General features: G+C 34.4%; 1 protein-coding gene across 2 annotated transcripts in view; it reads right to left on the reverse strand.

Annotated features, from left to right (window-relative positions):
• Positions 1–3,510: 3,510 nt before the first annotated feature.
• CUL3 (cullin 3) overlaps positions 3,511–15,469 on the reverse strand; it is an 89,071-nt gene continuing 77,112 nt past the window's right edge. For both annotated transcript variants that reach the window (XM_072961743.1, XM_031677950.2), the window contains 3 exons: positions 10,375–10,561; positions 6,523–6,668; positions 3,511–3,980 (listed from right to left, as the gene is read on the reverse strand). In XM_072961743.1, coding sequence (XP_072817844.1) covers positions 3,849–3,980; positions 6,523–6,668; positions 10,375–10,561 — 465 coding nt within the window. In that variant the 3' untranslated portion in view covers positions 3,511–3,848. The remainder of the gene's footprint in view (positions 3,981–6,522; positions 6,669–10,374; positions 10,562–15,469) is intronic.

Genomic DNA, 15,469 nt, shown 5'->3' on the forward strand with positions numbered 1-15,469 from the left:
GTGGTATAGGAAAGGCAAGTAATAAGTAGAATTTTTTTTTCAATTCAAGATTTTAATTTACATAAAACATATCTATTCATGTTACCCACTGAAGTATGTAAAAATTCACTAAGATTCCAGAATAGTTGCCATTATCTGCCCTGTTTCTCTACTTACTAAAAACTATCAGCAAATAATATAAAGACAATAAAAATATCTTAAGTTCCATATTGAGATGCTTCGTGGGTTATCTTTAGCTTGCCATAACTTTCCTTCACATGAATGAGGTAGAAAGCAAAATGGTAACTTCATCAACAGAAAATGATGTCAATTTGCAACATGGAAGGTAAGCACAGGAGCCACACACAGGATCAAACTCAGGTCCAACTCCTGGTTCTGCCATTTCCTACTAGTAACTTGGGCAACGCTGGTCTAACAACAGTTCTCATCTCAGACCCCACGTGATGACTAAATTAACTAACCCACATAAAGCACTCAGAACGGTGTCTGGCAGATAGTAATAATAATTTGTCATTACTATTTAACATTTCTAATTGTTTCTGCTTTGGGGAATAGAAATGACTTATATTTGCTAACTTGAAATGTTTTAGCATTCTTATCAACACAGGACAGAACTCATTGACTGTATGTACCATATAGAATACGCGATCTACAGTTTTGATGTGACAGCTTTCCTCCCCAGACTGAGACAACCTAATAGTGTACATCAGATACCAACCACGTGAAAAATAAGGCTATAAAAGTTGAGTCTGAAGTTATAGTAGGCAGGCAAAGATAAAACCCTGTTAATATTCAAAATACTCAGAACGAGTACTTAACACTATAAACAAAACCCAGACGTAATCTGGATTTAACATACTAAAATTACTTTCCAAATTTAGGAACTGAGTATTTAGAAGCCTGAGATGATACCAATGTACTAGTCTCCTAGGGATGCAGGCATAACCTTAAGATCACTGGTTGTCCCCTAAGCCTTTCTTGCTATCCAACACACACACTGGGGGAATGGAACAGCAACAGTGCTTCATTAGGACAGGATTTTTACCTAGAAAGCCTACCAGCATCTTGAGGGCTGGGAGTGGCACGTGTCTATGCCTACAGTGCTACACAGGCGGTTCTAACATACCCTTTAGAGACATGCATCCCTTCCCCATCCCCTTTTAAAATTCATTGACATAAAGAATCCTTACAATCACAACCACAGTTTATTTTGTGAGGCTGTGTGTTCCCTAATTGCAATGAATTTTCAATCTTTAAATAGTATAACTATATATATAACAATTCAAAATAAACACTGTCCTGGATTCAAAAATGGTAGCAGAGGATTACATTTTAACAAGTGAACAAAAAGTACATAATTTGTGCAGTTGGAAAACTATGTGTCCATCTTCCTTAAAATTCTTCAAGTCACCAAAATCTGTTCACATCAACAGGATTAAATGAATGGTTAGGACTCATTATTCTTTGAAATTAAGACATTAAAAAACAAAGAAAAAGAGCATGAATGATCTCTTGCTGAAAAGAAGGCAATGTCAAATGTATCATTATGAGCTTGATGAGCTAAAATAATACTAATGCACTAAAACACATATAAAATGTTTAAGTGACCTGGTTTTGTTTTTCAATGCAGCATCATTTTCTGCCATTTAACTCAATTGCAATTCAGAAATGTTTCCATATATTTATAAGCATTTAGAAGCACAAATATCAAACCTGTACTCCAAAACTAACAAGTTTGTCTTTAAATTCTAGATTTGATTTGTACACCCAGACTTGAGACAATGTCATAAATTTAACTTTACTGATTTTTAATAGTTCAAATCAGCACTGAAACTTTTGTTTTAATGTCTCATTTAGATTTCAAATGAAAGTTTTTACATCTTTCATATTTATTAACTTGACAATCTGAATGCTCTGTTTCCCAAAGTGTTATATATATCATTTAATTGTGAATTGAGACCAATAAAAAATTTCTGAAACCTGAAATACCAATATTTTCCTGTAGATAAACACCCTGTAATTACAGAAATTCCAACTATGTAAAGATCAGAAAGGGAAACCCTTCATGTTACACCTGACCTATCGCTCAAGTATGATGAAAGTATCCTGAGAATCATGTTTATGATAGTTTTCATCTGTATCTTAACTGCATTCTGGAAAAGCGGAAAATGTAGAGATTAAGAGCATAAGGCTTACAATTCTACAGTACAAATGGAGACAAAATTAAATGCAGTAAGAGCATATTTGCAAGTCTTAAAGGAAAATTATAACCCAAGACGCATGGGGAAAAATATTTATGTGGAGTTTTTAATCCATATTAGAATTCAGTCGTAACGTGACCATAAATTTAAACAGATACCATCTTCTGAGACATACATTCTAATAAATGTATCAACAGTATCATAGTCAACCAAGGGTCAATTTGTTACTTGAACTTATTAGTAACATTGAATTTTTCTATCAACAGAAATCTATAGTGGTTTGCCCCAATTACATATCTGAAACATTGTCTTACGAAAACAAAATTAAACAAAATTAAATAAAATTGAAGATAAAAATACTCTGGAGTTAAAATAAAGCAAACTATAATCCTTGGCAGATCAATCAGGTAAAAAATATTGGTGAAAGTTGGAAGCACAGGATAACTGACATGAATCTTCAGCACAAAGCACATCTTTGAAAACATGAAATGATGACTCTTTGGAGGACAAACAGCTAAATATCCAAGAATCATCAGGTTTGAAAAATATTGCTTAATCACTTTCCAAAACACAGCTGCAAGAACTGAAGATCTTATTAAAAATATCAAGGTAACCATATTTATTGCATCTTTAGAATGCATTTTGAAACAGAAAATTAACAGTGCACCCCAGCTTCACCAAAATATATATTTAAGAGAGGGGGAACCTAAGATATTTAGAAACAAATTGTAGACTATGTGCTTTTCAAAGGGGCTGAATTAAATACAACCAGCTGCCAACTTTGTGCTCTGACATACTTGAATTAGTGAATATGTGTATACTAAATTCATTTATTTTTCTACAATAAATGAAATAAAAACACTGCCCTATACAATCCACTATTAGCAGTGAGTACAACAGCAAAAAATCATTGTACACTTTATACATACTAAAATATTTTCTTTCTCTAGAGATAATGCAGAACAAAACCTAATCATTTTAAGAATTTGGGAAATCTCAAATTACAGCAGGGAAAAATCAAATTGGGGTGTGTACCGAGTCCAAAACAAAGGTTCCTGGTCATAAGGTTATTAGATTAGTAAGTGCAAGTGGTAGAATAAAGCATGCTCAGATTGTACGCTTGGGTCTCTGTGTATTTATCAAACCTTTAAATTAAACAAGACGAGATAAAGAAATGCCTTAAGCAGAGCAAGGTAACTGGGAACTGTGTCATTTCTTTTACCATTTTTGTTACCCAACTTATACAATGCGCAAAGTGCTAAGCAACACTACAAAACACATTTACATGAACACTGAAGACCTGGGGAAATGAAATCCAACAATTTTATTTTAATAAGCTGTAGTTTCTAAATTTTTGTTTTATTTTTAACTGTTTTCATACAGTATTGAAAACAAAACGCGGCACATTCACATTTTCCCGAGGAACTGTAAAGATGATCTCTACAGGGATAAACGTTGTAAAGCCTGAAGCTCAATCAACTGATGTTGAAAACTCTCAAAGGGAGTAAAGGCTTGATCTGAATGGTCTAGAACATGTACTGTAATTTAATAGAAGAGATGGTCGTCTTAATATTTAATGATTTAAAAGAACTTCCCAGTCCATGCGAAGAGTACAGTTCGATAATAAATCAAATTTCTGAACGCATTTTATGCTACATATGTGTATACTTTGCGATCCTCAGGTGTTCGTGCCAAATATTCTCTCTCAATAAGTCCTTCAATACGTTTCTTAATAACAACTGGACTTGGTAAGAATCGAGCCTTCAACTGCTGAGTTACCTAAAAGAGAAGGTAAAAAAACAAACAAACAAAAACTAATTGCCATATAAACACACAAAACTTCTTATCTTTGAATAGAACTGATGTGTCATTTTAAGACTCAGATCCAACTTGAGTAATTTGATTACAAAAATTAAAAATACAGAAAATTAAAAAGGTTTTATTTAAAACTGTAATGTATGGTTAGAACATACCTCCTCACACCAGAGTGTGAAGGTTAAAGTGGATTAGTGGGTGAGTCAGTTGGAGTATATTAGTGTGAACGTATACCAGCCTACAGCTTAAGTCATTTAACCTCACTACATGGTGCACGTTAACTGTGTGAGCAGACGGGATGCTTGAGAATCATGCCCAGTAGGTGCTGGTCTTCTTTTCCCCAACAGCTGTCAGGATTCTAGGTATCACGACATCAGTAATAATAAAACAGTAACTGCAGCAGCAGCCAAAACCTGACTATGCGCCATGTCTCAGTTCTGTGTGTATTTGTTTATTTAATGCTCTTATTCTTGCAAAGTCGGCTGTCTCACTTTACAAATGAGGAAAATGAGCCAGAGAGGAAAACTGACAAGAACAAGTAGTAAATGGAGCCAGCAGAGATGAGAATCTGAATCTTCCTGCCCCTGAAGTACATGCTTTTCCCTAATCCCGCCTGCCGCTCTTGCAGATCATCCACCCATCCATAAGCCAGCTTTTCTTTTACTGCTGTTGGATCAGTTCGTTTCCCCAGATCAAAATGGACTGGCAACTTTTCAGAATCTGAAACTTCAGCACTTCACCCTCCAACTAAAATTTATCACCCTTCCAGTATTATCACTCCAGTACCAACAGATTTGTTCTCAACCCACCTGAGACCCTGAATCCTCTGACCCCTTCTTCTAAGCTATTAGTAACTTTTTTTTGACTTTACCTCCTTTCTGACAGGATCTAGACTGCATGGAAGATCACTTCAGCCACATTCCCAACCGTACGTTCAACTTCCTGTTTCTTCTGGTTTTATTCCATAAACATCCATTCTACATCTACTCCATCATTCAAAAATCCACTACTCAGTTCCTCACTGAGTCAAGTTGTAGTTTTTACATCTTTTGTGTACACCTAGAGTCAAAAAACTACAGCCCACAGGCAAATACAGCCCCACTGCCTGTTGTAAATTCTTACTGGAAAAGAGCCACTCTCATTTGTTATCTATGGCTGCCCTCATGCACTGGACATTAAAAAAAACAAAAAAGGTTGCCAATCTCTGGTATAGACTGGTAACACTAATTTATAGTATTCAAAGTCAGCAAGTTCCTGAGCACCATAACCTCACATCCTGTTTTACACAGGAAAACAGGCCACTAAAGTTTGAAATTCTTCAAACTCCCACCACCTAACATACACATGCTTGTATCCACCTTTCATTACAACCACCCTGCACCCTGCACTGGGTTCTCAGGAAGAGGCATATTCAGTAGCATCCCTGTTAACATACTACCACCCACCTGTGTCTGCTATAAAATCCCCTCGTCTTTCCTCTTCTAGACTTTGGTATATCAATCATCCCCTCATCTCATTTTTTTCTCTTTTGTTTTTAAGCATTCCTTCCTTATCCTTAGCATATAAATATGACTCAGTAGTATCTTCCTACCTAGGGTAACAAAATCCAGAGCCCCTCAACACTTAATCCTCTGGTATTGCTCTCTGTGTCCCTTCCCATGAGCCAGCATCTCAAAGGACAAGTCACTCACTTGGTGGTTTCACCTCCATTTACTACTCAAGGTACTAATCCGATGAAAAGTGGAAAACAAACCAGTCACCTAATTGCCAACACATCTTAAATGTTTACTTGATTTGGTTTTTTTAATGATTTCTGACATTACTGATCACTCACCCATAATTTTCCTCCTTTTCCATGTGATATACAGTCAACTTATACAAAATGATATTAAGTGATCTGTGGAACACAGCAGTAGGTTGCCCCTCACTTTTCAGTCAAAGGGGCCAACCTCTACATAGCCATCTGAGCCAGAAACCTAAGTCACCCTCTGCTCTTCCCTCTCATGTCCCATGATCAGTCAGTAAATGCTGTCAATTCCACTTCCCATTTGTCTTCATTCAGCTCTCTATCCTCTACTAAAACTTTATTCAGCCCTCATTGTCTCTTACCTCACTATTTCAGTGGTTTCTTCAGTGGTCCTCCACCCTCTCTTAGTTTCCTAATTTGTAATATGTATGCACTCAATAAATGATAAGTGATTACTTTTCAGAAGGTAGTTTGTTTTATACAGAAGTACTAAATAGCAGTAAAAAGTTTTTTTTTATGTGACAATAGTCCACTATTATATTCATCACAAGCATAGCAGTTCTTAAAGTGTGCAAATATTTCGATACATCGTTATGTCTAACTATCAAGTAAATGCCATGCTTTTAATAATGTTATTTGACTATGGTCTCCTAATTTTAAGACTGTATTTTAAATTAGCTAAATATAGTACTTTTCTAAATTTGAACTGGTAAAGTTTTTTGCCTTTTCTACATGAATCCAGTCTTGAAGGGTCCTCACCTCTGCTACTAACACATTGTGCTGCATCTTCTTTCTAGACTTCATTATCCGCACTATAGCAGCTTCTATCTCATGTTTTCTGTCGTCATCTACTTTCTGCCTTGTTTCTTTCCTTTCTGGGTCGGATTCACCTTGTTTGGCAGCAACTAAAAGAGAAATAAAGACATTACCATGTGATTACTATGTGAATTTCAAATTTAATGAAAAATAACGAGGTTTCTAAACAAACAACATAACTTAGTATTATCCACAGAGAAAAACCAATTTCAACCTCTGAATATATATATACATATATACTTATTAATTAAAGTCAACATTCAGAAAGTGCCTAGGGGATAGGGTACAGCTCAGTGGTAGAGTACATGCCTAGAATGCATGAGGTCCTGGCTTCAATCCTCAGTACCTCTATCAAAATAACTAAATAAACCTAACTATTCTTCCCTAAAAACAAACAAAAAACCCCCAAAAGTGCCTAATTCAATGTTTAATAAATATTTAAATAATTAACAAGCAGTGACAGAAAAATCCTTCAATTCCAAATTATTCTTTTTAAATATTAGGAATTTAATTTTACAGAGATAATGAAGGCAACTTTATTTTTATACAATAACACTATTCCTTTCTGGGAAGAAAAATGGTAGCTGGATGAACTTAGTAGTAAAATTATCAGTAAATAATTTTCATTGCTTGTGACTTGCAGAGGTCAACTAGCATTTTATCACCATGACTGCAAGTTAAACTTCACCAAAAGCATCTCAAATAGGAGAAATGTGGCTATAATCTTTAAAACAAGGAAAGAGCTTGTATCACTAAGATTTAGTCGGCTAAATAAAAAATTTAAAAGTACCACTAGAATGTCACTTAGCATGTGTCACCATAACAATGAAATAATTCATTTATACCTCTTGCAAATGATTCATTTAGTAATTTTTTTATGTCACAATCTCATTATCACTAATGTAAAGTATATTCCACCTTTTAGGAAAAGTCTTACTCTGTTATTTTCTATAGTTTTCAAGACAACTGCTAAAGAATTAAATATAAAAGTCTTTTTCTCTTGTAACTTTGCTCTAATTGAAGTAGCAGAGAAAGAAAAGTGGTAATTGATTTTGTTTATTTGGTCATCAATAGATGTTAAGTTTCCAGAAGCAGAAATTGAAAAATTACAACAATCACATGGGACACTGCTGACAGGCATGAGCAAGCCCATGAGACAGCAGACTGTGCAACTAGAAGATCATTCTGGTGTGTGTATCCATTCAACTGTTTCTAATTAGAATCCCTTGGTTAAGAATTCTTCTTTCAGTATCTTCTCCCAAGTTAAAGATAATCAATATCTTCAAAAAAACGAGCAAATTAAAATGGTCAACTAAAAAAGAAAAATGCTTTTCTTCAAAAATTCAACGTCATAAGGAAAAAAAAAGATAGAGGTATTAGTTTAAATAGAACTAAAGAGACATTAAAATCAGTGTAATGTGGAATCCTTGATAGAATCTTGGATCCAAAAAATAAAGCACCAAAGGCATTTTTGAGACAACTGTATTCTGAGACCGGTGTGGCTGAAGTAATTCAAATGCTGTAGGAAATACAGGTACCCACACAGGGAGCGGGAGGGAGGGAGGGAGGGAACAAGGGCAAGTGAGCAAATGCAGCAACATTTTATCAATGTCTACTGTAGCATTTTTCACTTTTTCTGCAGACATGAAAATAGATAAAATAAAATGGTGGAGGAAAAAATAATTTTTTTAAACAATCCGTTTGGTTCATCTAAATTTGGTCACCTAAATAAATATACTCCAAGGTAAATGGGAAGATTGTAGTGATAAACACTGAATTATGGTGTTTTTAAAAAAGTGAGGGCAGGAGCTCACTCCCAGAGCCCAGCACAATACTCTGAACTTGGGAAGAGCATGACATGGGCGTTCCCTTGTGTAAGTGGGTCCGTAAGTATCTAACGGTACCAGGAGGAAAGGACAGATATGAGTGGTGGTGCTGGGGGAAGGCTGTCAATTATGGAAATCACTGTAAAATACAACAAACCTGATTTGTTTTGAAAGTTGTGTTATTTGAATAAATGCTTTTCACTTTTTTGCCTATACTTTGATTACTGACTACAGTAAAAAGCAGCATAAAAAGGTAAGATCAGAATCTCTGAGCATTTGATTTTGAGTCTGAATATTTTCTTAAAAAGGCAAGCATGTATTCTGACAACTTATGAAGACCTATGTGGTCCCAATATTTATCATCAGAGAGACAATTTTAACTTCCACAAAATATCAATAAGTGCCAAGATAATCTAAGTGCCACTTCAAAATGAGAAACATTTTTCTTTACAGAATTTTATGGCTGAAAAGAACTTTAAAATATCATCTAGTTATGCTCTTCATATATAACTACATTCCTATTTTCATCAGATCTAAAATACTATACCTATACACTAGTCACCAAAAGTTAAAATTCCATGAAGATGACTTTTTAAAATAATAAAAAAAAAATAAGAATTAAAAAAAAATAATATCTGACAATATCTGCTGGGTATGATGGAATCTGGGATTACAAAGACATTTACTAAAGATAAAGCAGGGTGAGGCCACGTAATGCAGGTTTGTATCACCATACATCCTCCAAATCTGGGGTACAAGTCAGTCCTGAAATCCAAAACCTGTCTCTGCCCAAAACTATAAAGTCATATATTTATGGGAAATTAAGTGGGAAAAAGATATTTTATTCCACTACTCTCCTAAGCACAGTTGTTTTATTTTTAATATACATCTGTGTCCAAAGACATGGACCAGTTTTGGTGATGAAGATAAGATACAATGTTGTGGTTTGCAACTATGGGACAAAGTAGTCAAGGCTGTAAAGAGATACCACCTTACTTTGAAAAGCATAACTATCGAATTAGGATCAAAAAGAAAAACGAAAGTGTATATACAAAGTTCTTCAATCAATGTATTTGGCAGTCAATTGTAGATTTAACATTAAAGTAATTTTTGAAAGACTTTATATTTTGTTAATATGTAACACAAAACAATTTTTAAATCAGAAAATTTTAGTCACTTTAAAAGTTTATCTTATTTAATACACTGTTTCACTATACAGATATATTAGCTGTAAGGGATACATTAACACTGGGAAGCTTACTGAATACTAGTTTTAAAACCAGGTAGCAAATTACATTACAGTTTTAAACGTCAGCAGAAGTGGAGTGACTTCCCCTCCCCTGAAATACAAGGAAAATAGACACCTTATATTGTTAAGTATACAATAAATAGGATGTTCACCGCCAGCCCTAAAAAAAGGCTGTACTAAAAACTATTCACAACAGGGTCATCTCTGTTTTTAAGTTAGAGAGATAATACAGGTTTTTAAGGGTCTGAAACTTAAAAAATATTTTTCAAGATACAAATAGCTGCATTTAAACATCAAATTTTAGATAGGTAACAGATTCCAACTTTGAGAAATCTGTATATCAGTTTTAAAAGTAGACATCATTGACTATTAGCTAACTCAACCAGTTAAAAACATTTTATAAGTACTAACATGTTCGTAAAATTGCCTTTCATTTGTTGAAAACCATATGGAAATAAATACTTGTTCACATTACGAATTACTTTCTAAAATGCTTACTGTACTTAGATTCAACTGCATTTTGATAGGAACACCTATCAATAAAAGTAGCTTTATTTCTTAAGCCAAAAGCAGCTTTATTTCCTAAGCCTACGTGGTCAAGCAGCACCAGAAAAGCACTACTTTATTAAAAAATAGAACTCTAATATATAAGAATTTTCTTTTTAGAGAAAAGAAATATGTATACAGTCATTTTTAAGAGAAAGATACAGTTCCAGATACCTGTTTGAATCTTGACTCTGTGCAGTTTGGATGTGAACTGATCGTTGACTGTGAATATATGACCGTTTTCTATCTCCTTTGACTTGGGCTCCTTCGTGAGAACCCGCTGTGTCGGTTTGCCACAGGCGAGGGACTGCAGGGCTCGAACAAGTTCTCTTTCAGGGATATCTGTCTCTTGCTGAATTTCCTGAAATTTCATCAGATTGACATAATTAGGCTTTTTGAAAGATTAAAGTAGATTAGTTTATCGAGAAGTAAAATTGACCATGCAGTAGTTAGAGAGGTAATTTCATTACAGAAATAATTTACAACAAAATATTTCCTGATTATTACACTTCCCTAAAATCTCACTTATTTGAACAAACTAGAGAAAAAGGTGGCTCAAATTACAAAATATTTAAAAGACATGAACTTTTTGTTTCAGGGATATGAAATCTAGTCTAAAGTGTCATTCAGCAAATTACTGGGAACCAGCTTTCATATTTATGTAAAATATTAACCAACATATAACTGCTAATTTTAGAAATACTCTACAATCTTCCTTCTAAGTTTATCCACAGTATTCTCTTGCTTAGCAACTTCTTTCACAGAAAGAAGCAAAGTAAGCTGAGCTAAGGCCTTCTACCACAATAAACATTTACAATCCAAGTTGACCATATTTACTGCCCACATATGAATACTTGGTAATAAATACCGAACATGAAAAGCAATACAAATCTGTTTTGAGGGGCAAGTGATAATTTTTGCTACTCATTATGGTATGAATAAAATGTAATAATGAAAAAAAAAAGTTCAGGAAAGAATGAATGTATAACTTTTGAATTCACTGTATTCTTCTTATGTCAATGGGACAGCGAGAGAATTATACACATGTATGGTTTAGTCCCTGCGCATCTACAAGGCTGTATGACGCAGCAAGTCTTCACATCAGGATGTATCGCTTTGATTCACTGTATAAAGCTGTTTCTTTCTCAAAAGTAGCTCAGGAAGAGTGGGCATAAAGGTGGTGATAATCAGATTATGTAACTGATCTGGAGAGAGACATTCTCCATTTCACACTTCTCTGAGAAACAGTCTAGGCTTTTCTAAGGGACTGTCAGGTAAGTGAGAATTAAAAGAAATGTCAATTTTAGTGATGATACACATTCCTTTGCTTCAAATCATCTCGGTATGCCTACCTGCTTTAGAAATATAAATGTTAATGCCAGCAAATTATATAGGTGCTATTAATAATTAGAATGTTAACTGTAGTTATTATATATATGCTAAAAGTGACTTCTTTACATATATTGTTTAACCACATTCAAAGAACCAGAAATACCTTCTTAGCTGATACTTTACAACTACAGATCATTCCCAGAAGTAGCTACAAATCTTTCTCAAATTATGATGGGGTTATGTTCTAATAAATCCATAGTGAGTTGAAAATGCATTTAATGCACCTAGCCTACTGAACACTGCAGCTTAGTCTAGCCTACCTTATACGTGCTCAGAACACTTACACTGCCTACAGTTTGGCAAGATCCTCTAACACAAAATTTATTTTATAGCAGCGTGTTGAACAGCTCATGTAGTTACTGAATATCGTACTGACAGTAAAAAGCAGAATGGCTGTCTGGCACAGAACGGTTCTAAGTCGGGGAGCTGCAGCTGCCGATGCTGCCCAGCATCACAAGAGGACCGGTCCACATATCACTACTCCAGGAAAAGATCAAAATTCAAAGTAAGGTTTCTACTGAATGAGCATTGCTTTGCACCATCATAAAGTAAAAGAATCTTAAGTGAAATCTTCGAAAGTCAGGGACTGTCTGTATTGCAAGTCAATGTGTATTCTTCCACGCCCTTTAAAAACACATCTACATATATATACAGGTATGAACCTGTACACTAGTATTAAGTGTTAAACAGAAATAGGATCACACTATATGAATTCCTCTATTAATTTCTTGGTGAGTTTCCACGTCAGCATAGAGAGACTAAAGCTACAGGGAATTCCATGGTACTGTACTATCACAATATAGAGCCTGAGATTGTATCCAATTTTGTGATGAAGCATGATCTTCTGAAGTAGATTTCCAGAAATACACTTGTTTCTTCAAACTTAGAAAGTTTTTACATTTGACAGATACTGACAAACCGCCTTTCAAGTTGCTTAACTATTCAACTTCACAATAGTCTGTGAGTATCTACTTTCTCTTTTCTCAAACATAGGATTTTCTTTTTCTTCTGCCCATCTAGTGGGCTTATTTTATTTTCATAATTTTAATTTGTACTTCCATAACCAAAAGGAGAAAAAAAAATCACCTTATCATGTTTACAAGATATTTGTATTTAACTCTTCTTCTGTGCTTCATCTATTCATATTCCTTCCATGTTTTCTGTTCAACTGTTTTTGTATTGATTTATTGGTGCTCTTTATATATTAGTTTACTATTCTGTTACATGCCATAAACAATTTCTTCTAGTCTCCTTATCTTCTAACTTAGGGTATTTCATCATATAGACGTTTCATTACTCTTAACTTGATTAAATATGTCAGTCTTTTTCTTTGTGGTTTATATGATAGGCTTGAAAAAAGGCCTTTCTTATATCAAGCTTATCAAAATATTGTTTTCTTCTATTACATTTATAGTTTTGTGCTTACATCTATCTGGAATTTGATTTTGATTTTGCATTTGATATGACATGTGGAACTAAGGTTGCCATACTACTCTCCTATTTCTACAAATGAAGTATCAATTATTTTAATTCAGTTTATTAGAAATGGCAAATTTATCACATCTCAAACACCTCTCTATATATATGCGTATCTCTTTCTACACTATTCTGTTCAAGAGAACTATTTGTCTACACATGTCAAAAGTTATGTCTGGGTATTAGGACAAATTTCTCCCCTTCTTACTGGGCTTTCTCATGCCCTAAATCCCTGTCCCTCCAAAAGAAGTTCTGCCTATTCTTGTGCATTTTCTTGTCCAGATGAATTCTGGGATCAACTTGTCAAGTTTCACAGTAAAGAAATCTGATTTGGATTGACATTTCACTTAATTTATAGGAGACTTAAAAGGAAAAAACCCCTCCTTTATAAACACAGTTTTCCCATTCTGGTACATTTATCCTTTCACATTCTTTTGCTTTTACTGCCTTTTTGGTGTTTCATGATAGAATGATTCCTAGGAAGATTATGATTCTTATTAAAATATCCCCTTCCTCATGTCATTTTCTGATTAATTCTGATGCATAAACTTGGTTTACAGGAAAACTTTTCTTTCTTTTTTTTAAACATTTTTTATTGATTTATAATCATTTTACAATGTTGTGTCAAATTTCAGTGTTCAGCACAATTTTTCAGTCATTCATGGACATATACACACTCATTGTCACATTTTTTTCTCTGTGAGTTATTACAGGAAAACTTTTCTATCAAACTCTCCTCAAAGAATAATTTCTCAGTTCATCACCACAGTTGACAATCATACCATCTACAAACTTTGTCAGCACCTGATAGTTATAAATTTCACTCCTTTTTCTTTTCTGGTGTGTTAATTAGAACCTGCAGAACAAGGCTGAGTAGCAGTAGTAAAGGCAGATACCCTAACTTGTTTCTAGTCTTAATGGAAAGGTGTCTAATATTTTACTGTAACTACTGTGAGCTTAGGTTTCTCGTTAGATTCACCCTATGCCATTAAGGGCATTTCATTCTATTCTCAGGTAGCTAAGAGAACTGCATCAGGAAATAAGGAATGGACACTGACTTTTATAATATGCTTTTTGTACATCTGTAGAAATCATTGATTTTTGTCCTTAAAATGGTATCTGGCAACACAGCAGGTGCTCAGTAAATTTTATTATTATAAAATCTCAGTAACTATCTGTTAACAAATTCCTTCTTTGTATTTCAGGAATAAACTCTATTTGACAGAGTGGATTATGATTTCAACACACTGCTGAATATAACTTGCTAATAATATTTTACCTAAGATTTGTACATATATTTTGAATAACCTATGGCTTTCTTTTTTTTTTAATTTTCCTTGCTCAGTTTTGGTACTAAGGTTATGACAGCCTCAGATATTTACCAAGAACAATCTGTGTGTTCTGCTTTCTGAGTTCAAAGTTCCCTGTGCAACTTTCGATTTTAATTTGGTAACTGTGTTATTCAAATCTTCTATATCCCCCTTTCTATTGTCTGGTCAGTCAGTACATCTGTGAGGGATATCTATAATTGTGGGACTGTCTATTTCTGCTTTAGCTTCCAACCATTTTCCTTTATATATGAAGTTATGTCACATTAATGACTTATAATTTCTTGATGAAATATCAATTATCACTGTTGTTTAATGGGTTTCTATTTAAATTCTACTGTCTGACATTAATTTTGCTGCTGTACCCAATTAGCTTCTATATTTCACTCATTTTTAGACATTTTTAAAAAGTCTAATAACATTCAGAAAAATAAGTATTAATATCCATCTCTTTCAGAAATCATGCTAGTTACTAAAATTCAAGGTATAGACTACCATTATATGTATTTCCTTATTTCAGCTGTTCTAAATCACGATACAGACTTCTATTCATTCAAGAAAATATATAAAAAGAGGAAAAAGCCTTAGCAGCCTGACTATCATGGATAATGTGACACTACAATAATGCTACTTTTCTAGGCAGTTTCCCCAGATGGCCTGCAACAGTCCTGGTATGTTTCAACCTTGTGTGGTCTCCTCACTGTATCACGGCTGACTTGGGTGACCAACAAAATAAGGGAGTGACTTCCAAGGCTGAGTCACAAAGGCTGGGACCCAGGCAAGTTCTGCCTGGGTCTCTTAGACTGCTCGCTCTACGGAAAGTTAACCACCAGGATGCAAGGACAAAGCCAACAGCCATGTTTCGTAAAGCCCACGGGCAGAGAAACTAAGATCTTGTACCAACAGAGCAAAAACAAACTTGCCAGCCATGTGGCAGAAGATTCACACCAACAGTATTTTCTAGTCCCAGACAAATGTTAGATGACTGAAGCCCCAGCTGATATCTTAATGTAACCTCATAAGAGATTCCAAACCAGAATCACCCAACTAAGCTTCTCCTGAATCCCTAACTC

This window comes from Vicugna pacos, chromosome 5, assembly GCF_048564905.1.
Source record: "Vicugna pacos chromosome 5, VicPac4, whole genome shotgun sequence".
In the NCBI taxonomy this organism is placed as follows: domain Eukaryota; kingdom Metazoa; phylum Chordata; class Mammalia; order Artiodactyla; family Camelidae; genus Vicugna; species Vicugna pacos.